We start from the raw sequence: 26,119 nt of genomic DNA, 5'->3' as shown, positions 1-26,119 counted from the left end.
ATAAAAGAAATTCCATTTAGGAAAAAAATGTCATCAACGAAGATCACAGACACTACATAATGCTCAGGTCCCAAAGAGCATGACAAAGCCACTTGTCCCTATCCCCTGTTCTACCCATGAGAACAAGCATTTGAACAAGGAAGAATTTCTTATCTGGGATAATTTTCCTCAAGGCACTAGACTAATCCTTTTTTTTAAGCAACTCATTTGCTCCCTCCTTTCTCTCACCAGCTCATTTCTGTAGGTCTGTCAGAGCTAATTATCTCTCTCTTCAAATTTATTGCTCTTCAGTGTATCATAAACACATATATTAGGCAGAGTTGAATATACTGAGTGAAACATGCATTACAGTGTGAAGGGAAAAGACAGGCCTCGATAATCATTTTAGAGAATCCACCATCTCTGGGAATAAGGCAATGGAAATGCCATGACAGAAATGTGTGCCTGAATACCCAAGTCAACAGGCATCTCTTCTCTTTGGTGGCTGAGCCTCCATCCCACCTCAGTCAACAGCAGAAGCCCTCAAATTCGGAGGGAAGAGAAGAGAGCACAGTTTTGAGGTTTATAACCCTGTGACATTCCAGACCACAGATAAACATGAAGTTACCAAACCAGTAACACAAATGCCTCCTGCCACAACTGCAGGGAACAAAGACGCCATTCTCAATGGTCGCTGATGATTATCAGGGTCCCTGACGCAAGACTCCATGAACTGGCCCAGTGTCAAAACTCCAAAATGGCTCCAATAATTTAAAGTTAGAAGTCCCCAAAAGTGGACTGCAAACTGAAAAAGGAATAAGTGACTTTTATCCCAACAGCCAGTTTGGTAGAGATCCCAAAGTGCCAATGTGCATTTATTGATCTGTCGCCAACCTGGCCCCTTCCTACCTTTCTAAGTTCTCTTATTCTTTATGTCAAATCCTACCTTCTAAGAGGTCCTTCCCAGTTCCCCAACCCACTGTCCCTTTGCGACGACCTTCCATTTACACTGTATGAATCTTCTATGCACAATTTTTTGCCTCTCATCTCCCCTGTTGGAATATAAGCTCCTTGAGGGCAGGAATGATGTTTTTGCCTTTCTTTGTACCCCCAGTGCTAAACACAGTGCCAGGCTCATAGTAAGTACTTAATAAATGATTGCTGACTGACATAGTAATTTTATTAACATAATTAATATTAACAATAAGTCAATGATTTGATCAGAAATGATATAATACTGGAAAACACTTACAAAACTTAAAGAACTATATAAATGCCACCTGTCATCATCATCATCATCTGTCATTTCACCAGCATGGGAAATTTTCTCTACCCACACAGATTCCCCCAAGTGAATAGCTAGCATTTATTCAGAGGAGCAGACACAATTGTAGCCTGGTCCCCTCTGCTCTGAGGACAGCAGAGTGGCCTGCCTCCCAGCCCCAATCTCCTATTCCCCTCCTGGCAGGAATCAAAGTCTCCCTTGGAGAAGTGTAGGCAGAGGAGACTCTTGGATATCTGTCCCCCAAATCTAGACACCCCATGTGGGCACAAATCACCTACACACACACACACACGCACCCCTACATTTATATAATTTTAAGTTTTACAAAGCACTTTACATAGATTATCTCACATCATCCTCACAACAATCCAGAGAAGCAGGAGCTCTTATTATCCCCATTTTACCGATAAGGAAATAGGCTCTGAAAGGTTGACTTGCTCTGGGTCACATGGTTAGCAAGTATCTGAGGGAGGATTTGAACTCTGGTCTTTCTGACTCTAAAATCAATGCCTCTCTGAGAATGAGAAGAGATCCCATTTGTGTAGTTTTAGAATTTTAAAATGATATTCCTCACAGCCCTATGAAGCAGGTAGTGTACATTAATGACTGATTAATTCCATTTTGCAAATGAGAAAATTGTGGCTCAGAGAGATGCCCATGGTCTCTCTATAAATATGTGGTAAGTCTCATTTTTGTCTTTATTTCCTTATCACCAAGCACAATGTTTTGCATGTAGTAGGTGCTTAATAAATGCTCACTGAATTGAATAGCCAGTAGATGTCAAAGCCAGAATCCAAGCATGGATTTGGAGAGGTATGGATTAAAAGTCACTTCACCTTTCTGCACCTTGGTTTCTTTATCCGTAAAATGAGAGGTTAGACTACATGGTCTCAAATGTTCCTCCTAGCTCTAATATTTTATAAGTCTAATAAATTGTACATTAGTAGATATCTCCTGCCTCCAAATTCCGAGTTCTTTCTACCAGACTCCTGCTGTCCTTCATGTATTCGATCAACCTTCACAGTCAACCAACCGTTCCATGACTCTGATTCACGGTGGCCTTCCAATATAGCCTCCTGTTAACAAACAGAGCCTGCCAAAAATAATCTTAAAATGTGGTTATTTCATGTTATAGGGCAGACTTCGACAAATACGCCCTCAATGGGATTTGAGAACACAGCAGAGTGAAATTTAAATCTAGAATCAATGTTTCCATGCTTCACTGCGGAAAATAAACTTTATTAAACCACCAGCAGCTGCAAAACATTGAAGAACCCCTAGTTAAGCAACACAATACATCTCCAGTCCTTCAGCCACAACAATTTCTAGCTGAAAAAGTTGCTTCTTTATATAGCCCAGCTCTTTTTCTCAAACATCAGAGGCTCTCCATCTAAAAAGCCACTGGAGGGAAGGAAGGGAAAGGGAAGCCAACCTTACAAGCCATCTCCCCACCCCGAGTTAGGTGCCGATCCTCACACGCACCACTGTGAGGAAATACCTTAGGTGATTAAAGATAAACACCACCTGCATTCTTTCTGAACCCAGGCCCCCACCATTACCACCCCCTTCTCTTCTTCCTGATGATGAGACGCTGGGAAAATGAGCTAAAATACCATAGTGGATTAGAACCAGGAACAAAAGGGAAGGGAAGCAACGTGGGCAACGCATGGGTGGGAGTAAACATGGTGGAGTCTTCTTAGTTGCGTTGGCTTTAGCAATCCTCAAGTTAAAGGCATAATTCAAAGAATGCAACACAGAAAGACCATTTAATTTGTTTTTATTCATTGAGTGACAAGCAGCTTGGTGTTGGATATTGAGTGATAGACTTGGAGTGGATAAGACCTGGGTTCAAACGCTGCTTTATATGCTAATTAGATGTGCACAAATGAACAAGTCACTTCACCGTTAGGTGCCCTGGGCAACTCTGTAACACTAGAAATTGCCGCCTTGAAGTGGTAGGGGGAGTTTTTTTCAGCAGGGAGATCGCTTTACCAATTAAATAACAAGTCTAACCCCCAGTCGTTCATTTAGTACCCAAGGAGTAAAAATCCAAATCAGCTCAGAACTTGTGTGTGCACCCAGTGGCTGTCATCTAAGGTACTGAAGCCAGCACCAGCCAGGCTTAATAAAACTGTACATTTAAAGATGGAAAGGAACTCAAGAGTCAACTAGCTCCCTCAAAAACTGAGGTGTGGAAACGTAAAGTGGCTCGTCCAGAGTCATACAGGCAGGAAAAAACAGAGGCAAGATTTGAACTGAGGTCCTCTGATCCCCAGTCTGGTGCTTTTTTCACAGGCTTCTTCCTTAACGAATTAACATCCAGGGCTATTGACCACAAAAATAAAGTGGGTTGGATTAGGTGACCCCAAAGGCCTCTTCCATCTCTAAATCTATGATTTATACTTCCTGAGAGTTTGTTCCCCATGGATTAGGAGAGAGGAAGTTTCTAATTTTATATTTGCAATCTTGGCATTTAAGTCTATGGAAAAAAAAAATCTAGGTTGGATCCCCAGTCTCCTTCTTTCCGAAGGATGCCATAATGTCTGCCTAAGTGTCAAATTCTGAGGGCAGTAATCGGGAAATGTTTAACAAAATAAATAAAAATGCAATACAAGACAGATAATGTTATTTGCGGGTTTTCTAAGTCAATATGCAGCCCCAGGGCTCCGGTTCTATTTGAGTTTGACACCACCACCACAGTTCCTAACCTGGGAGCCTTGGGTCCCCATTTGCCAAGTGGTCAGTGAATGTATATGTTAACCCATCAATAAGGAAGCATGTCGGCTATAAGCCAAAGAATGCATCTGCCTCCCACAGACAAGTATTACTATTTTTCAAATGTATGTAGTGTCCTAATAATTAATAAAATAAAAAGTCAGCTCAAGTTAGTGCTGTATTCACAGATGTTTTTTGGTCATTGGATGGCAATCTGTCCTGGTGGAGGGAACACCCACATTGATGCAGTCACTGATTTATCACAGTATGTTTGCTCTATCAGAGTTAGAAAGAAAGATGCGTGTGAAGTATTAGCCCACCACAGTGAGAGGGGAGTTGGCTAAAAGGATGAGGTGGCAGGGAAGTTAACTGATTGTTCTCATCTATTTCTTTAGGTGGAGAGGCAGCATGTTGTAGTAGACGGAGGGCTGAACTAGCATTAGAAAGACCTGGGTTCAAACCCTGCCTCAGATGCTTACCAGATGTGTAACCCTAAGCAAGTCACTTTACCTCTGGGCCTCAGTTTCCTCATCTCTCAAATAAACAGGCTGATCTCTAAGCTCCTTCTAGCTATAAACCTATGGTCTTGTGAGACTGTTTTCTTAATCAATGGTTACCAAAAGTACAAGAATTATCGTGTGGGGGTCTAAGAGATTATTTGATTTTTAAAAAGGCATTTTAAAAAGTGGTCCTACACAACAAAAACTTGAGCCTGCTCAGGGATCTACTGCTGCGCTTGGTTATTAGGCAACAGAAATCATCCGGGAAACGAGCAACACAAGCTACTATTTTCTTTTTAGTGTTGATAAGTTACCATCATCACCCCCTTGGAAAATCCTCCTCATTCATTGTAGATGCCCTGATAGCCACCATGTCATGGACCACCATTGGGAGAAGCATGGCACTCAGAAATCTTCTCACTAGCCTGACTTGCAATTAGGAATGAATGCATTTAACACCACACCACCACCCAGGAGAGTTACAATAATCCTATTAGCAACATGCCTCAGGTATATTATGGGGCTCATAGTCTTTTGCAGGCTTGCTAGGAAATCTAACCAACATTTATAACATTAATTCCATGGGGAAACTCATTCCTCCAAGCACCACCCAAATTACTTACATATAAACTCTCAGAACACAACCTATTCACAAGTTGGAGACTGCCCATAGATGGCCCAATCTGGTTAGGAAAACCAATCAATCAACAAGTATTTATTGACGATCTACACCCAGCCAGGCATGGTACTAGGCTCCAGGGATACAAATACAAAGAATGAAATATCCCTACCTGCAAGGAGCATTCCTTCTAATGGGAAAAGCTGCTATATGGTGCAACTTGGATAGTGTTGGGGCTGTAGTCAAGAAGGACTGAGTTCAAATCTCAAGTCACTCCAGCCTCTCAGGGCAGCTAGGTGGTGCAGTGGACAGAACACCAGGCCTGGAATCAGGAAGACTCATCTTTCTGAGTTTGAATCTGGCCTCAGACACTTACTAGCTATGTGACCCTGGGCAAGTCACTTAACCCTTTTTGCCTCAGTTTCCTCATCTGTCAAAGGAGCTGGAGAAGGAAACGGCAAACCACTCCAGTATCTTTGCTAAGAACACCCCAAATGGGGTCACAAACAGTCAGACACAACTGAAAACAACTGAGCTCTCTGAGCCTCAGTTTCTTCATCTGTGAAATGAAGATGATAATACCTAAAAGCATCTGCCTCACCAGAATGTCGAAAGGCTCAAATGAGATTATGTACGTAAAGCACTTGGCCAACCTTAAAGTGCCATATAAATGTCAGTTATCATTAGGAAAGGAAATAGATTCCAATGAACAGGAGCCATCTGAGCATGAGAGAATCATAAATTAACTCTAATACCTACTTTATTTAGAGCACAGAGGCGAGGGATCAGCTAGGAGGAGGACCATCCTATTCGTCAGACCGCTCTCAGCCTGCTCCCACCTCAGAACTTCTCACTGACCCAACTCAGAATCACCTTCACAATGTCAAACTTTCCAGTTCCCATCCCCTCCTTCGCCTTTTTCGGTGGGTCAAGGCTGGAGGGGCCCAGTGAAGGAGATAAGCTGGGACAGAGAATGAATGAATGACAGCAGTACGCAGGGAGTAAGGCCAAGCCTTGAACCGCTAACCCAGGAATCTCAACTTCGAATCTAAAGTCACCCAGTGAACCACAAATCAGAATTATTTGAAGGTTAGGCTGGAGGAGGATGGGGAGAGAAGAAAAGTCTGAGATTAGAGAGAAAAGGAAAGAATAGTAGATGCCTGAGGTTTTAATGTATGAGGGTGTTTTTGTCTGTATCCAATTTGGGGTTTTCTTTGCAAAGACCCTGGAGTGGTTTACCATTTCCTTCTCCAGCTCATTTTACAGATGAGGAAACTGAGGCAAGGAGGGTTAAGTACTTGTCCAGGGTCACAAAGCCAGTACGTACCTGAGGCCAGATCTGGACTTGGGAAGATGAGTCTTCCTGCCTCCGGGTCTGGCGCTCTAGCCACAGGGCCACCTAGCTAGTTGACCAAATATATGTGGAAGCATGCTCATTAGGATCACAGGCTCATGGACCTACCATAAACCTAGAAACTAGAAAATATCTTAGGGTTTGATCTAGTCATCTCATCATTTTTAAAAAGAAGGAGACAGGCCTAGAAGGAAGAAGTGATTTGTCCAAGGTTACAAGGGTAATAATAGTTCGCCCCGGGATTCAAACACAGGCCCTCTCACATCAGACCTGGTGTTCCTCCCACTGAACTACATCTGCTCATAACAACCTTTTTCTGTGAATAATACCTGATTTGGTATTTTGCAAACCTTATTTATGCAAGGGAGCTTTTGTGCCAAAAGCAAACCAAAGTGATGGACAAACATGATAACAGGCAGGCTCCAGATCTTTCTAGGCTTGCCATATAGTGTAAAGTGATATAACTGCTCGCTACCTAACCAAACGTTATCAACCAGTATTGTACAGCTGGCAGGGTTAGCAGGTAGTCATTACTGCATTAAAAGGTGGCTGGATTAGTCAGGGTAATTTAACTCTGGGAAGGTAGCAACTGGAGGGACGTACTGGGATCCTCTTCCCTGAATCACAAACTCAGACCCATTTTCCAGAAGCAGCAATATTAGCCTTCATGTAAATTGAGTGGATGTGCGTGATCTCACTGATGTGGGGGTCACTCCTGCTAATGAAGCTGACCACAACTCATCCCTGCTGGTGGACCATCCATACTAGAGGCTTTCCTCCTTTCCTCTCCACATAAAGAGGATGCCAACAGAGCTGTCCATTGTGACCAATCCGTCTTTTCCTCCATTTAATCATTCTAAGCAAAAGGTGAACTAGAAAACCTATAAAAATTAGAATGAAACCACAACCTCGTCTAAAAACATCTATCTAAATGCTATTGTTTCATAGATCAAAATGGTAATATTTGTCTAGGAACCCAATTTGACCTAGAGGTCCTCAAAAATGCCCTCCAAATCTAAGTCCTATATTTCCAAGGCTTTACAGCCTTGGTAACTTCCCCTGCAATACTGGCTGGGGATGAGATCCTCGAGGCTGATCATTTGCCGGACCTAAGTGCCTTCTGACGTTGGTCTTCTCATGAAGCAATACATTTCTAATACAACTCACCATGGTGGACTCTTTCCTTGTAAGCTTAAGGCCCCAAGCCTTGGGTGGCACAAGCCACCTGACCTAGAAGAAGTAATGACTCAAAGAAACCTAACTTTCTAACAGCTATCCTAGAACTCTGCACATGGTCCCAGTGGGACAGACCTGGGCAGATGAAATGACTAGCACAGTATTTGGCACGGAGGCAATGTATCTTGAATAGAATTGTTCTCTCTGCTATGCACTTTATTCAACCACAATCCTCTATCTAAACTTATAGAAAAGCTTGCTTGGAAAAGGCAGACATGCTGGTAAAATAAATGATGTGGCAAAGCATACAGAAATATGCTGTTTAGTCCCCTTCTGTAATGTTATTTCATTGACTTCCTCCTCACATAGTTTATCATAATTAGAGAACAAATATCATTTCATGAAGTAGGTCTGGGTCCGGCACACCTAGCTTTGGATCTCAAGAGATAAATGTTTTACGTGGGACAAGCGAACATTAAGCTTCCCCTCCAACACCATATGAGAAGCAATCACTAGGTGAGCTGAAGGTCATTAACAAAAACTTGTCAGGTTCATATAGTGCTTTTTATTTTCCCAAAGAATTCTTATGCCACATTCATCCTACCAACGACCCTGAGCAGGTCATCCAGGGACTGCTGTCCCCATCTGACACATGAAGGAAGTGAGGCGCAGAGCTAATACGTGAAGTGACCAAGGACACACCATCACTTAATGGCAAAGCCAGGGCAAGAAGCCAACTTCTATCCCAAGGCTCTCTCCAGCACTATACCCAGCTTGCTTCTTCTGCACCTTCTTTTAAGTAGGAGCTGTATCACTGAAAAGCTAGAGGTCGGTCTCCTGTCTGAACATTAATCACTGAACCTTACAGTTAGAAGGAAATTTCGGGGTCATCGAGGCCAAGTTCCTCCTAAATGGAAGTATCCCATACCCTACCATGTGGTCGAATGCTTTCAGGGACCAGAAATTCCCAATCTCATGAGGCAGCCTATTCCATTTTTGGACATTTCTAATTGCCATAAAATTCTTCCTTATATTTTGTATGTTGAATCCTCCAAGGAGTACTTACTGATTGAAGGACTTCTATAAGAATTCTTTTATAAAGTGAATTAATATCCCTTAATTGATCTGTTTTATAAATCCAGAATTTCATGGCCTAGTTTTAAGGTAAGGGCTACACACAGAATTTTCCATTCAAAAGGCACCGGCTCCAGACCAAGCCACTGTCCAGCGACTGGGGACCCTCTAGATGTATTGTATTACAAAGAATTCCTGCATTTTGAATATGAGAGAAATGAGACACAAAGAAATTTCAATCACTTGCCCAAAGTCAGTAAATAGACTAGAACAACGGTCCTCAAACCTAAGTATGAGAGTCAAACTCAGATCTTAAAACTCCCTATCAGGGCTGTCTCAGCTATGTACCACTGCCTTATGACTCTAGCATACAGTTAAAATTAATGAATAAGAGAAATATAAAGAAATCCAGAAAGAGTTCTATGAAATGATAAGAAACAGAACCAAAATAATGGAGTATGCAATTATATAAAAAAAGAAACAGAGAAACAAATACATAGGGATAGCTGGATAGAAGGACTGATGGACAGATGAACAGAGTAATAGGTTATGATCTGCCTTGGTGGAGGAAGGTCACATGTTAATGAAATATTAGGCTCACAATAAAAATCTTCTTCTGCATTTTTTTTCATTTATACATATTTTTCTCCCATCTGGTCCATGCAAGATACTGCTTCTACAATCATTTCCCTCTTTTGTTTCTCTGGCCTCACTATGGCTGTTCTTAATTCCCTTTATTAGGCTCTAATTTAAAGACTCTTTCCTTTGGGCTGACTCTGAATAGTTGGTCCACTGTCCATGTCTAACAGCAAGGCAAGAGAAAGCAAGAACTCACTACCAGGAAACAGGACAGAGAAGCAACATATGGCTTTTAGGGCTGGGAAGCCAGAAATCCTTTTCAGCCAAACACAGCTGTGACTCACACTGCACTTACAAATGGTGCGCTACAAAGGCAGGATAATGCAATGAACATTGGACCAGGCAGGTTCCAACCCTCGTTTACCAAGTGTGTGACCCTGAGCAAGTAATGTCACTTGTTAATGTCTAAGTCCAAGCAACTGTAAAATGAGACAGTTAAACTACATCAGAAATTGGTCAAAGAACACCTCAGGGCTTAAAATATGCTGATGGAACTTGTAAATGGAGCCTCAAGCTAGGAACATCTCCAGTATTTGGGGAGATGAGGGAGGAAATTAAACCTACTTTCATACCAAAAATTATGTCACAAAGAATTACAATTTATGCACAGATCATTTCATAATGAATAGTTTTAAAATAGTGCTACCCAAAGGGCAATAGAGAAGCATATAGTAGGTGTGAGCAGCCTATGGCACGTTATACCAACAAGGAATTATGCAAGAGAACTGACCTAAAAAATGTCATCAGAGAGATGTATGACTAGAGAAGGAAGGCTAGTCATACAGTGAGAGGGAGATACAAGCAATGGACTCCCCTGGAATTCATGCGATGTCAACGAACTATTAGTCTCCTGTCAAGTTGAGTGACCCATTCCCTGCCCTTCCCCCAACAGGGAAGGTGGGAGTTACTTAATGATATGGACCAGATGCAGGGGTGGGGAGCCTACAGGTTCAAGGCCACATGTGACTCTCTAGGTCCTTTGACTGAATCAAAGGGCCACACTTGAGGATCTAGAGGGCCACATGTAGCCTTGAGTCCACAGGTTTCCCACCCCTACACCAGAGTCCCATAGGATGAAAGGGAACAGGTTGCAATCTATATTAGAGAAAATACCTACAGCAGTAAGATCACCGATTTATTGACAGATTGACATAGCTCAAACATTTTGGTCATAGAATCTCTCTCTAGTCACATCTTGGGGAACTCAGCTTGGGAAACACTGAAGGAGTCTTAGATATCACTTGGGCCAACTCCCCAATTTTACAGATGAGGAAATTGATATCCAGAAGGGTGATACCTGGAAGGGAGGAGAAGGGAATGCCTTCTTCACCAATTCTAACAGCCTGTGTTTCTATGATTCTGGATACATCTTTCTACAAGGAAAGTACATTAAGGCCCATTCAAATCTATGTGATCTGTAGATGGATATCAACATTAGGAGGGAAACAAGAGCCCCAACTGTAAAGCAACATTATCTCCATATGCCCAATTAAACATGTCGTGTAGTTGAAGGCTCAAGAGCCCACAAAGCCATAAGTGGCCAGTTTTCCACGGGCTTTGACAAAGATCTGAAAAGTCAGAAGGAAAGGTTCAGAAGTAGACATTTTTAAAAAATTAAACATTTTTTGTTCAATTATTTAAATTCCGCTCTAGTTCAAATAGGGATAAACACTAGTTATGCCATAAACATCATTGTTCTGCATCATGGTGGTCATCTCCAAGGGGCAGCCCAATGTTATTAAAATGGAAGTGCCAAAAAAAAATTTAAAAAAAAAATTAAAAAAAAATAAAAAAAATAAAAAAAAACAAAAAAACCAAAAAAAACCAAAAAAAATAAAAAAATAAAAAAATTTAAAAAATTTAAAAAAATTTAAAAAAATAAAAAAAACAAAAAAAATAAAAATAAAAAAAAAATGGAAGTGCCAAATGTAATTAAAACATTTTAGGAAATCAGTTTCTTCATGCTAAGGAAAAAAAATTACCAATCTGTTGAGTTTTTCTTATTTTTCCTCAAGAAAAATGTACAAAGGCTGCATGCTGCAATCATTTGTTCTCTACACACACAGATGTACCTACATACCAGGAAACTTCTTTTCTGCATAGAACTATTTACCCACATCTCAAAACTATCAACCATACCCTGTAGGTTAAAAGGAGTCACCTTTCCGTGTGCTTCGCTATATGGAAAGCTCTGATCTTTCCTTCCTTCTCAACACACTCCTCAACTCCTTTTCTGGCTTATATCATCCAACCTTCTTTCTTTAGTTTCTTGATTTACTGCAACCTCAACAACAACAAAAGTGGAGGGGAGGGAAGAGAGAGGTATCAGCTCATGGATGCTTCAGGTGGAAATTACCAGGAAGTTCTTCTATCACAGGCTATTTTAACAGAGGCCTATCCTCTTGGAATAAAAAAACGATAGTCCCAACTCTATTCTGCCCTGGTTGGGCCATAACCAGAGGCGTGTGTTCAGTTTGTGTGTTCAGGACATGCAGACACATTTTGGGAAGCTGAGAGTCTAGAGACTAGAGATGGGACAGTGTGACCAGGAAGGGGAAGGCCTTGAGATTATGCCATATGAGGAGTGGTTGACTGAACCGTTGACTGGCATTCAGTCTAGAAAAGAGAAAACTTAGGGGACATGTGACAGAGGAACCTCAAGAAGTTGAGATAGTTATCTTCAGGTACTTGAAGGGTTATTAGTACTATGCCCAAAGGAAGGTAAATTTTGAAGGCTGAAACCTACTTAGATATCTTAGGGTTTAATGATTTTTTGTTTCTTAAAGACCATATCCTCCCTAAGTTTTCTCTGTCACACCTATTATGGTTCCAAGTTTCACACTCTAAACTTGATCTGTTTGGCCCTACAGAGCAGAACTTGGAACTGTCATAGGCGGTAGACATGAAGAGATAATTTCAGGCTTGATGTAGGGGAAACTTTCTAACAGTGAGAGCTATAGGATAATGGAATGGGTGGTTTGGGAAAGGACTGCCTTCCCACTCCTGAAGTCTTTAAGCAAAAGCTAGATAGTCATGAAGACCACTTCTCAGGTATATGTTCAAGGAGATTAACACTGAGCTCCTGCTAAGACTAGATGACTGCTGAGGTAGATTCCAGCTCTGATACAATGTGATTTGAAGTTAGGGGACCTGCGTTCAAATCTTACTTACTACTGCGTGCAATTTGTGCAGCTCACTCCATTTCTCTAGGGTTGAGTTTCGTCAGCTCTCTAATGAGGAGGTTGGGCTAAATGACCTCTAAGGTCGCATACTGGCCAGTCAGGAAGACTTAAATTCCAAACCCCAATGGGACACTGACCAGCTGAACAACCACGGGCAAACTCCTCTCTCCCTTCCTATGTTTCGTCACCTATAAAATGAGGGTAATATAGCATCCACTTTTGAGGGCTGTTGTGAGGATCAAATGAGATCACGTGTGGGAAGCACTCTGTAAACCTCAGGTATTTTTATCATCCATTGCCTCCTGCAAACTTCCTCTACATATGAAAAATGAAACTTTAGAATTTTGAGGCTTTGGAGTATGGCATTTTTTTCCCAAGGAATTCTTAAGTTATACACCCTATAAATTTTGAGGACACAGGCTGGACCCAGCCTTCAAGCCTCTGGACTTGGGCTCTACATGAAAACCAACCTGAGAGAACCCATCCTTTCCCTAGACTGCTCCTTTCTGAATATTCACTAACCTTGAACTCCCTACCTTGGCTTTCTCAGTGTCTGGGCTGAGCAGGCTCCCTAGTTTCAGAGAGCTCATGAATCAGGATTCACTCGATCCCTGGCTGTCTGTTCCTCTTCCCTCTTGTAACTTCTCCACAATCACCGAATGCTCGATTCTAGCACCCTCTATCCATGCTTTACCCCTATGCTGCCACATGCTCCAGACCACAAAGTTGAATTTTCTAAGACTGATTCACAAGGGAAAGAAGAATATAAATTCTGAAATAATACATGGGGGTAAGATAAAGAGAAATACTCAGTCCAGAACTGGGTAGTACCTAAATTTTCCATGCTCTTCTATCTAGCTACAGCTTCCCAAGGTATAATTGGGTCTGTGATCTTCTGAGAAAGGCACAGTAAAAAGAGTCAGAAGATTTGGGTTCAAAACACCCATATGGCTGAGGACAGCTCAATTCTGCGGGTCTCAGTTTCTTCCTCTGTAGAATGAGAGGGTCAAACAAAATTAAAGGTTCTTAAACTGGGATCTGTGAATTAGGTTTTTAAAAATATTTTGGTAGCTGTATTTCAACATAACGAGTTCCTGTTATAATTCCACATATTTTGATTTATGCATTTTAAAACATTATTCCAAGGAGGGGTCCAAAGGCTCTATCAGGCTGCCCAGAAGTTCCATGACACAAAAAATGTTGAGAACCCCAGGATTAAATTTGTTAAGGTCCTTCTCACACTAAAGTATGGGATCCTAATCCTCAAGCATCTGGCTCTTTACTTCTAATCTACAAAAGGCTATTCCCATTTCATTCCTGAGCAATGAATTCCCACTACCATCTTTTGCCTCGGAACAATCACACAGAGATTTGGGATATTCCTGCCTGCCTACCCTGGATCAAGCTTCAGTGGTGCATTCTCTGGTTCTAGGCTCACACTGAGATTGTCTAGTTCAGGGGTGGGGAACCTGTGGCTTCAAGGCCCTCTAGGTCCTCAAGTGCGGTCCTTTGACTGAATCCTTGAGGACCTAGAGGGCCACGTGTGGCCTTGAGGCTGAAGGTTCCCCACCCCCCGGCCTATTTCAATCCCTTCATTTTACAGATAATCAAATTGAGCTCCCTCCTTCCTCCCCTCAGGAAGATAAAAAGACTTGCCCAGGGTCACACAGCTAGTTATTGGCAGAGCCTAAATTGGAACTAAGGTTTCCTAATTCCAATTCCAATATTCTCATCAATCTAGGTACTGTGGTTCTTGCTGCTGGGTCCTCTGTCAGAAGTTATTTCTACAAAGCACTGGATGCAGTATTTCTACTCTTGTCCAAACAGCACCAAACATACAGTTGTTTCTCCATAAATATTTGCAATACTTCTTACATATGCACCCTCCTCTCTATTGCCACTGCTCCTACTATCCTGGGGCAAGTTCTCACTAATATCCACCTAGACCAGTGTAAAGGTCTAATGGGAAGCTAGGTGGCACAGTAGTTAGAGCACTGGGCTTGGAAGCAGGAAGACTCATCTTCATGAGTTCAAATCTGGCTAAGACACTTACTAACTATATGACCTTGGGCAAGTCACTTAACCCTGTTCACCTCAGTTTCTCAAAAACATCACCTGTAATTCTCTGAAAAAGTCATCTGTAAAATGAGTTGGAGAAGGAAATGGACAACTACTTCAGTATCTTTGCCAAGAAAATCACCAAAAGGGGTAACCGAGAGAGTCGAACAGGACTGAGACAACTGAACATCACCACCACCATTGTAATAATCTAACAGGTCTTCCCTCCTTCCTTATCTCTCCTCTCCAATCCACCCTTCATACTCTTGCAAGGCAAATTTTATTTATGTCCATTCCTGACTGCATTATTCCCCGCCCCCCCCCAAGGATTCTGGTGGCTCCCTACTGTCCACTGAGTAAAGTTTGGACAACTTCGCTCAGCATTCAAAGCCCTGCCTTTCTACTCTTAATGCATATCATTTCCTTCCATGCTTTAGCCAAATGGAACTATCCTCTGTCCTGAATACAGCATGCCTTCGATGCCTTTGCTCACTTTGCTCTCTATGCCTGACATGTCCTCCCCATCCATCCGTGCCTGCTGGAATTCCTACCCATGACCTACATAAACCTTCTCTGCTTGGCCTGCTAGTGCTAGCTTTTTTTCTCAGAATCCAGGTGAGGTTTTCTCCTATACCAACCCACTAAGCTTACTGTACACATTAGAGTTACCTGGTTGGGCATTATCCTGCTACTAGATGGGACCTATACAAATCTAAATGTTGCATCTGCTTCAATTTATAAATGAAATAATAAAGCCAAATGATTTTATGTTATCTATGTTAATGGGAAGGAACAAAAGGATAGCCCATAACAAGGAAGCCCAACGTAGTTCAAACAGTTCTAGGTTTGGAGTCAGAGGACCCGAGTTCAAATCCTGAATCTAATGTTTAATATCTCCACAACCTTGGACAAGTGCCTTAGCTTTTCTGTCCCTCAGTTTCCTCCTTTGTAAAGTGTTAAGAGGAGGGTACGGAGAGGTTGTTGGACTAGATCTGTCTCTATGGTCCCTTCCAACTCTAAAGTCATAGGCAATCCCAATTCTTCAAGTTCTGATCCCACTGAATATTCACGACAGTTACAAAAAACACAACTTAATTTCTTTCCTTCTTACTGAGCTGCCTGCTCTTTGATTAAGGTGCTAACCAGCAGGGAAATGGCCAAAAGGCTCACAGCAGGAGAGGCATAGAAAATAAGAACCCCCCCACCCCCCACCAATAACCCACAGACAGGATAAGTAAGCAACTACTGAAATAGATGAGGCCAAGCAGAGATAGTGAAGGACCCTAGCACTGGATCTGAAATCATCAGAGAATATGGGTTCCAATCTTAGCACTGCTATTTACTATCTGTGTGACCTTGAAGAAGTCACTTTCCTCCCTGCCCTAGGGCAAGTCATCTACCTTGTCCGAGCCTCAGTTTCTTTGTCTATAAAATGCAGATAAAAGTAGCGCTTTTTTTTTTTTTTGCTCTGAGGATCAAATGAGACAGTATATACCAAGCAACCCGACAACCTCAAAGTGCTAGGTGTCCATTATGATCATTACTGTTGCTACTATTAAAAAAGAAGATGATTTCACCGATTGATTTCTCCAGTAGGTATATAAAGAGAAAAGAAAAGAAAATTCACTCCTGAAACAAGAGTGGCATTAATCATCCCAAGACACAAGGCTGTAGTGTGGAAACATAATTGTTAGTTAACTAGCACTTGTTTAGTGGGGAATGAAATATCTCATAGCAGTAAATAAACCTTGCAATTTTAAGATATGTGAAGGACTCAGTCTATAACTGGCATCTATCCAAGTGAGGAAACAGAAAGAGGGCCAGCCTTCTGGTCAGCTTCACCAGTACTTCTTAGCAGAAAAAACCAAGTCTCCATCCCAATTTTATTCTCCACGGAGAAACTCTCTCAGAGAGCATTTTCTTTAACTAGAGAAGAATCAGGGAAGACCGCTATTAATGTTCTAAATCCTCAACCTGACTTCTCCAGGGAATGTTGGTCAATGAGGGATGGGACCTATTCATTTATTTCAGAACACAGGGCAGGCAGAGGTCTGCAAAGATTCACCTCTGGGCCTCCATCTTCTCATCTATAGAAAGGGTGGGGAGAGGAATATACTAAATGATATCTAAGGCCCCTTTCCTAATTCAAATCTCATCAACCCATGAGATTAAAATTCTAGTGCCTGTCCTTAAAATTCTAACTATAGAGCTCAGAAAAGGTTAGATACACCACCAATGAAAAACTCATTCTTCTAGAGGGGAAAGTCAAGACGTTACTCATCATTGCTGAGACTTCACGTGCTTTGTTTCATTTGAGCCTCACAACCACCCTAAGAGGTCGACAGTACAATTATTCCCTGTTTGGTAGATTAAGAAACTGAGGCATAGCAAAGTTACCCCACAGCAACAAAGTCAGTGAGTGCCTGAGGCAGGATACAAACCCAAGTCTTTCTAGACCAAATAACAGAACTAAATAGGTTGGAGACTTTTTAAAAAATGCTTTGGGGAAGTTAGAAAGATCAACTTCTATGCCATGGATAATGATGAGAGTAATGATCTTAACGGTGACACCCAATAGAGCTGAGCACTGGGTTTGGAATTAGAGAGCCCCAGGTCCAATCCTGCTTCTGTTGCTTATTACCCCTTGATCTCCGGCAAGTTACCTCATTTCTCTGAGACTTGGTTTCTTCATCTGCAGAATGAGAGCGTAGTACCAGATAACCCTTAAGGTCTCTCCCGGCTCTTTTCTATGATCTTTCTAAAGAGTTACACTGTGCACCTTCTAAGAAGGCATCTCAAGAGATTACAATGTTATTTTTATTACATGAGTGTATGTAGATAGATACACATACATATGTGTATATATGTATGTAGATAGCTACGTGTGTGTGTAATAAATGCTAGCTGACTGATTATTCCTTTCACCCAGAATAGCAAGAGAACAGGAAAAACCTAAGAAAAGGGTGACTGTAGAAATGATTTCTAAATGGTTTATAATTCTAATCCCAATAAGCCAAAAAACCCTGCATTCTGAGCCAGAATCTTACACTCGGCACCATAGAAAAGGGAAACCATATTAGCTTGTGAAGAACTCACTCAACAAAACATTATCTTGATGCTTCCTGGAGCCATTCCAGGGATGGGTGCCAAAACGTTGGATCAGTTGCAATTTTGCCAATACCCTTCCCTGGGCAACTAACTGTTTAATGTTCAAATGATGGGGATGGTAAGATCATCAGGAAAGGGGCTATACCATTGTAAGTTTTTGCAAATCATTGTGTACTTCATATGCTCCTCAAGTAATGAATCCCCAAATGATCAAATGCATCAATGATCTCTCCAATCCCTCTACTGATTCAAATGACAAGCCCTCCATGCTTGCCCATCCTGTGCTAATCTGATCTTGTCTTCCTCTAAGTTTACTACAGAGGGGTATACCCACAAGAGGTACAAGAGCCTTCCTTGATTTCTCTTAACATTAAGAGAATACCAATGGAGCAATAGTTGCCCACCAACTATCCCTTGCCCTCATCAAGTCACCAGTCCATCTTCTTTTTCACTCATACATTTCTTTGAGAACCAGTGAAATAAAGTACTGAATAACCATTGTAATATGTTGAAGAAGCCCTGAAACTTTGGTGTAAGCCAGTTGAAATGGGACCCCCCCACCTCCTGAATAGTAATTAAGAAACCTGTGCCTGCTGCACATTTTTCATTACTTTTGGTGGGTAGGTCTACCTGATAGCACCCTTCTAAATCTCACCTACCTTTGTGTCTGAAAATCATCTCCCCATCTCCCCAAGTAAAACACACATATCAAAGGACTATTAACCAAGATTTTCTATCCCTAATGCCACCACCAAGCAAAGCCCCATTAGTGACTGTGAGTATTTTTTAATGGTATCAGCCAGGCAGTATAGTGCAATGGAAAGAGAACTGGCATGGGAGATGAGGGCAGCAAGGTGGCAAAGTGGATTGAGCACCACACTTGGAATCAAGCAGACTCAGACATTTCCTAGCTGTGTGACCCTGAGCAAGTCACTTAACCCTGTTTGCTTCAATTTCCTCATCTGTCAAATGAGCTGGGGAAGAAAATGACAAACCACTCTGGTATCTTTGCCTAGAAACCTCCCTTCAAAAAAGGGGTCATGAAGAGTCGGACACGACTGAAAAAAAGTGAACAACAAAAATGGAAGATGGGAGGAGCTCAATTCCTGCCTCTGATGCTTACTCCTGGGCAAATCACTTAACTTCCTTAGGCTTCAGTTTCTTCATGTGAAAAATCAGGAGGTTGAATTAAATGGCCTTTGAGGTCACTTAATTATCCTAGCACTGTTTTTAGAGTCAGAGAACCTAGACTCAAATTCCAGATTTGCTATTTACAACCTATTTGACCTTCAGGAAGTTATGTAGTCTCTCTAGGTCTTAAGTTCATTCATCCGTAAAGTGAGAGGATTGGACGAAGTGACATCTTTTGAGATATCTTATTTGATATTAGAAGCAGGTAGGTGATGTGGTAACTAGAGCACTGGATCTGGAGTCAGGAGGACCTGAGTTCAAATTCTGCTTTGGACATTTTGGACACTTCCTAGCTATATGACCCTGAGTCATTTAACCTCTGCCTCAGTTTTCCCATCTGTAAAATAAGGATATTAATAGCACCTACCTTCCAGGGGTGTTGTGAAGACCAAATGAAATGTTTGTAAAGTTTTTGCAAACCTTAAAGCACTATATAAATGCTAGTTATTATATCTAAGGTCCTGTCCAGTTCTAAATAGGAATGTATCATAGGAATGGTCCGTTGGTGCCTTTGTAAGGGGATGGTGCTCCCTTATCTCTGGAATTCACTCCCTCCTGACCCTTTTACCTCTTAGCATCCCTAGCTTCCTTCAAAGTACAGCTCAGATGCTATTCCTTGACCCTGCCCCCATCGGACTTCATATATAGCCCCCTCAGACCTCCTATGCAGAGTTCTTAAACTCTCTAATGTACTTACTACATAATAAATATTTTCCATCTGACAGCTAGCTCATCCCTCACAAGGCAGCTTAGCACACAGTGCTGGACTAGGTTCAAAGCCTTCATTGGATGCTTACTAGTTCTATGACGTTGGTCATACTCAACCCCTAAGAGCCTTAGTTCCTGGTCTTTAAAATAGGGATAAATAATATAAGCCACTAAGGACTGCTTACTTCACAGGCTCATGAAGAACAGTGCCCACAAACCTGGAAGTTGTATATAAATGTGAGCATGTTTGTCATTAAGAACTGAATGCTTGCAAGCTGTTCCATGTCTTAGCTAAATGCTGTTGTCCCTCCCCTGGTACTTAGCATGGTGTTTGTACACAGTAAGTGCTTAATAAATATTGAAATGAAGTCTCTGCTTAACTAAAGTAGTTTTTTAAAAATAAAAATTTACTCCATATGTTCATTTTTTTCTCCATTTCACTTCAAAGAAATTAACAGGATTGAGATGTGTCCATCTTTAAACCTCAGCCTTCTCTCTTCAATTGGCTGAAAGGGGAGCTCAGGCCATATCAACCTTGACTCTTGTGAAGGCTTGCAGTACACCCAGATCTTTGCCTATGTCCTTGAACCATGACAAATGTCTTTCTTTCCTAAGCTCACTCTTATCTACAGCAAGAAAACAACAATAAAAACATAACTTTCATTTAATAACCCCATGTCAGGAAAGGAAAGAAAAAACTGGCATAGAATTGTTACGATATGAATTCTAGCGTAGAGACCAACGGCAAAATAGAAACCAGGAGCCTTGTTTCTATGTATTTTCATAGTTAGTAAGCTCTGAATGATGGCTGCTTTCACCAGACCCAGAAAGTCAGCACTAGAAGGCTTCTCAGGGACCAACCCTGCCATTCAACAGATGAGCAAACTGAGACCTGGAGAAAAGATGTGCCTTGCCCAAAACCTCACAGTTACCCAGTTAATGGCAATCTCACAGCTAGGGTGAACTGTTCTGCCTCCACGATCCTTGAGTACACAGCTTGATCTGAAGATCAACTGTTCTACACAAAAGCCAGCATAAAAATCAAGGACAGGTAAAGGAAAGTGAAGGCCAGTCAACACTTAGGATTGAAATCCTGACATTCCAGTTTTCAAGAATTTGTAACTTCTACATTAACTTTTTTTCTGGACTCTAACTGCTAAAGTGATTTTTTTTAAAGACACCAATTTAACATCAAATCCCTCTCCCCAGTTTAATATGAAAAGTAGATATCAACTCAGAAAGAAGTGAAACATACACCTCCCTCAGCAGAAGTGTCAGGAAGGAGGGTTACAGCATAATGTTAGATCTGATTCATCAATCAAGCAACAAGCACTTATTAAATGCCTACTATGTCCTCGCCAGTTGTGCTAGATCCAGCGATAAAAACACAAAGAATGAAACAATCCCTACTCACAAAGAGTTGTTGATTTTTCTTAACTCTTTTTCTTTGTAACTAATAGAGTAGATTATATACTCAGCAATGAATGTGATGTGGAAGAAAAAGACCTTGATAGCATTTTTGAAATTATTATTTTTTAATGGGAAGAAGACTGAAATTTCTGGAGCCATACAGAAGCTTCACAGAATTATGTGCATAAAAATTATGAGGGTATTTAATAAGCATATATAGTATAGATTAGATCTTACATTGACCTCATACCCTTTCTAAGGATGCCTGTCAGAGCACACAAGAAAGAAGACAGCCAACATGGAGATATTCCTACACTCTACAAAGCACTGAGGTGTAGCTAGGTCTTTAATCAATAAAACTGAAATATTAAAAGAAAAAACTGATAATACAAAGTGACCTAGCTTCAAGCAAACTTTATTGTGCTTCCCCTCCTCCCAATTAGGGTATTTATTATATGTCAGACTGTGATACATCATGAAATTTGCAGTTGGGGATAAAATCTACTCAAGTCTGTTAATTTCAATATTAGACACATCAATATGAAGCTGCTGAAGGTTTCACTTTTGATTTAGTGAATCTTTTGACACTTCCCTGCTCTGGACCTCATTTCCTCCCCTGTAAAAATTAAGGAGGTTGCCTAGATGATCTCTAAAATCCTTTGAAGATCTAAATGCTGAGAACCTGCTTGAACACGAATTCAAAGTTTTGGTGATGATGCCCCAGTGTCTGCTAGGGGGAGAATAAGATCCCTCAGACCAGAAAAACTTTCTGGTTACCGATTTTATCTTCTTCCTTTTCATTGAATAAAAGACACCAAAAAGGTACCTGACACAGGTTTGGCTTAGGTAGCTGTTGGCTGGTCTGGCTGAAATTTGGCCTGAGAGAATTATGGCAGATTGGATAGAAGACCCACTTTGGAATCATGAGGACCTAGGTTCAAGCCCTGATTCTGATCTATCCATCTGTCACGGTGTCCAAGAGCAAATCACTTAAAGTACTCCGTGCCCAGTTTTAGAAAGCAGTTGCCTATCTGCACTGGTGGGGTGGGAAGAGTTCCCTGCACCAATGAAACTTCAGGTCTAGAGTAAAAAGAGAGAGGGAAGATGGAGGGGAGGGGAGGGACGGAGAGGGAAACAACACTACTATTAACCCTGAAAGGGTGTCAAACAAGGGGGCAAGGTGGATATAGGAGCATAGCATTTTTCACAACCTCCTTAATATCTAGAATCTCAATCCCAATCAATCAATAAAAATTTAGTAAGCTCCTACTATGTGCCAAGCACTGAGCTAAACCCTGGGGATACAAAATGAGGCAAAAGACAGTACCTGCCCTCAAGGATCTTAAAATCTAATGCAGAGGACAGTACATGGGTACATAACAAAGGGCTGGGTACCTCTGCAGGAGTGGAGACTTTAACAAACCACCTTTCAAATAACTATTTTTTGTAAAAATGAGCAGCCTCACCTATGAACAAGTTCCCTTGGTTTTGGAGTTAGGATAGGGAGATATGGACCTGGCTCAGGAAAGTGAGAATTTGGAGGGGTTGGGGAGGTGCGGGGCTGAGACAGACAAAATGTCGGTGGCAGAGACAAAAAGGCAGATAGTAAACAGGAGAAAGGTAAAGATGATACATAAATTGATGTCGTCTTTGTACGCAGGAAAACTACAGTATGTCAGTGGTTTTCTGCTTCCTGTTTGTAAAAGAAGCGTTTTCCCAGAGTCTCTCTCCCTCTCTCATATTCTCTCTTCCCTCTCATTCTCTCTCTCTCTCTCTCTCTCTCTCTCTCTCTCTCTCTCTCTCTCTCTCTCTCTCTCTCTCTCTCTCTCTCCCTCCCTCCTCCCCTCCCTCCCTCTCCCTCTTCTTCCCTCTCTCCCCCTCTCCCTGTCTCAAAATACACAGTCCGCCTCTTCCTGATCCTCTGTGCATGAGACTAAAAGGCTGAAGCGCTCTCTCCCGTTGCGCTCTCTCTGGCTCCCTTGCTCCCCAGGTCTTCCCTCCCTCTCTCCCTCCTTCCCTCTCTCCTTCTCCTCTCCTTCGCCCCTAGCCAGACGCGAAGGGGCGGAGGAAAGGGTGTTTGGGGGCTTTCCGGTGATTACGGGGATATTAGTAGTAACAGGCGTCGCTATAGTAGATCGCCACCTCCCAGTTCCCCAGCTCTTTGGGTAGGAGGTTAGAGCCGCGGACAAAGCACCTCCCCTCTCCCCTCCCATCCCGTCCGAAGGGTGGAGGTGGGAGGGAGGAAGGGAGGGAGGGAAGGCGTGTGAAGGGAGGAGGAAGAGGAGGAGGGGAAGAAGGTGCTGCTCAGCGGGCCTGTAAAGGATCATGCCGAAAGGGAGGAGGGGCTAAGACAGCATCAGAGCAAAGGAGGAAGAAGAGAGATATCTTTAAGACCGAGATAAACAAATTGCCCCCCCTTCACATGTGGGGTGAGGAGGAAAGAAAGGGAGGCAGGCGGGGGTGGGGAGGAAAAACGTGAGGGTGGGGGACCCGAGGATGGGAGGGCGAGTGAGTGGGAAGACACAGATACACTCCTAACCCTCCCCCTACCCCTTCGGCTCTTTGTCACGGAAATGCCCAAACCCAGCACCCAACAGAAGCTGACCTCTCCCGCCTCCCGCCCCCCAACTCTCCCAACCCTTGAGAGCAAAAGAGAAGATTCTCGCGGTCTGGCGAAGTGCCTGATATTTCATCCCCAAGTAGAAAGCAGCCCCTTTCCTCCCTCTGCGGGTGTCCGCACTACCCAGATGTTAACGGCACTGTCTGTGCGCCCAGTGAGCGAGGTGAATAGTCGGTGCCCTGCTCCACCACACCGAGCTTTGACATTAACATCCTCCCACCCACCCCTGGCCACACATGCGCGCGCGCGCGCGCGCACACACACACACACACACACACACACACCCCACTCAGAATGAAATTGCGGGGTGGGGGGGGGGTCAATGTTTGGGTTTTCATGCAAATAAATGCCTTTCACTAGCTCCTAGTCAATCCTGAGAAAAGGAGAAGGGAGGGAGTGAAAGGAAGAGAAAGACAGAGAAAAGAGGAGGAAGAGGATTAGAGAGAAGAAAGACCCGACAGAAAGAAAGGGCTGAGATGCGAGGAAAAAAGCTGTAAGAAACTCCTCATCTAAGTCCAGGCAACTGAGCAGGTTGGAGGCCTCTTCCCTCGGGGTTGGGGAGCGCTACTTCCTACTTGCTAAGTTATGCAATTGACAGACAAACACCCCACCCCCAAGCCTCTGCCTCCACTGGCAAACCTCCTACACCTCTCTCTTCCAGTGGCTGTGCTCTTCTCAGTGCTTATTAAAACACCCGGGGAAAGTTTGATGGGGGACATGGGGAGAGGTGTGGGATGGTTCCGGAAGTAAAAAGGACAGTCTCAGTAAGGGAAGTTTAAAGGAAAAATGGGATGGGGGTGGTGGAGAGCGAATCCAGAATCTTGTATCTGTGGCGACTGCAAGGAATCAGCTTCAAGCAACACCAGGGGAACTTTCTCCTTTACCTGCAGCAAGAGCAGCAAACCCAATCTTACTTTCCTCCCCGCCCCTTCACCTGCCTAGCCAAGCTAAGCCAGAGTTTAAAAAGCCATCGATGCAGCGCGCACACACGCGCGCGCACATGCACATACATACACACACACACGCGCGCGCACATGCCCCCCCCCCCAAAAGTTCATTCACAAAACTCTAAGACTTCCCTAAAACAAAGAGGGAAAGGGGGATGGATATTTCACTCTCCTCCTCCCCTTCTCCTCTTGGGGAGAAAATGGTACCTCCCCAGAATCACAGCATCAATTCCTTCCCTAGCTTAAGCGGATATGCTCTTGGGGGGGGGGGGGAGTGAGGGGGAGAGAAACCAGACTAGTGAGGTTGAGGAAGAGCTGGGGGTGGAGAGCTAGGCAAAGGAGGAGGAGCGGACTTTCAACTCAAGATTCATCCTCTTTCAAACTGGTTCTTAGGGAAAAGGGGGAAAAAACTTTTTCCAAACAGCCCACTTAGAAGACGCTCGTTAAGGTTCCTTCTTCTCCATCTTAACCCCCTTTTTTCCCGTCTCTCCAACCCCACCCCGCGCCCCCTCACATCTGACAACCCTGGCCGACTAACAGGTATCTGAACCTTTTCCCAGGAAAAGTTTACTTGAAACCCCCGTCCGCTCGCACAGAGACCCCCTTTTGCCCAAGTCAGCCTCCCTCCCAACCCCAACACATGCAAACCAAACGGCACGCTCCCCCCCTCCACCCCCAGTCCCCTTCCAACCAGCTCCCGCGTCCCCCAGCCCGGATTGTCCCTCACCATGATTAGAGTGTGATTTCTTTGCTCCGCCGAGGCAGACTCTGCATCTTGCTGCTGTTTGCTCGAGTGTTGCGGGGGCTGTTTGCTGCCTCCGCCGCCGCCACCGCCCCCGCCGCCCGATTTTTTGGCCCTTTGCTCCAGGGTCCTCTGATAAAGGCTCACCGTGTCCCTGCGCTCCAGCTCCAGCTGCTCCGCCTGGGCTTGCTGGTACCTGTTCTCGCAGTTGACATGGTGCCGCCTGCAGCCCTCGATGCGCTGCCTCAGCCGCTCCACCACCGTGCTGTGCTTGGGGACGCTCCCCGGGCCGCCGCCGCTGCCCCCGGGGCCGCCGCCGCCGCCACCACCGCCACCACCACCGCCGCCGCCGCCGCCGCCAGCATGGTGATTGTTACTCGGTGCAGCGGGAGTACTATTGGGAGTATTATTCACACCGATACCGGCCCCACCGAGGCTGCTGTTCAGGTTACTGTTGATGCAAATACTACTGCCATTCGCGGTGGCAGCAGCGGGGGCTGCGAAATCCCCCATCCTGCTCCCCGTGCACACTATTTTGGAAGAACTTTTTGTAACCACCCCCCTATCAGCCTCCTCCTTGGGTCCAGGATTAAAATAGTTTTAAGTGGAACGCGGGGGAGCAAACAAGCACATGGATGGAAACACCGATCCTGAGCAGGAGGGGGAAGAAGGGGGGGGGATACTTGAGGGGGGGGCTGTTGCTGTTGTTTCCTTTTTTTTAAAAACTATAACGCTCCCCCCCAATAATATTGAAGGTGTTATCAGAGTATCATCGAGACACCTATCAACGAAAACAATCAACAAACTGGAGA

At 43.4% G+C, this 26,119-nt stretch overlaps 1 protein-coding gene across 1 annotated transcript in view; it reads right to left on the bottom strand.

The window, feature by feature from the left end:
* MAML3 (mastermind like transcriptional coactivator 3) overlaps positions 1-25,820 on the bottom strand; it is a 543,043-nt gene extending 517,223 nt beyond the window's left edge. The window contains exon 1 of the mRNA XM_036762234.1: positions 25,293-25,820. Coding sequence (XP_036618129.1) covers positions 25,293-25,820 — 528 coding nt within the window. The remainder of the gene's footprint in view (positions 1-25,292) is intronic.
* Positions 25,821-26,119: the final 299 nt, after the last annotated feature.

Source organism: Trichosurus vulpecula, chromosome 6 (assembly GCF_011100635.1).
Source record: "Trichosurus vulpecula isolate mTriVul1 chromosome 6, mTriVul1.pri, whole genome shotgun sequence".
Lineage (NCBI taxonomy): Eukaryota > Metazoa > Chordata > Mammalia > Diprotodontia > Phalangeridae > Trichosurus > Trichosurus vulpecula.
Note: the sequence above shows the minus strand (reverse complement) of the source record. Positions and strands in the feature narration are given on the sequence as shown.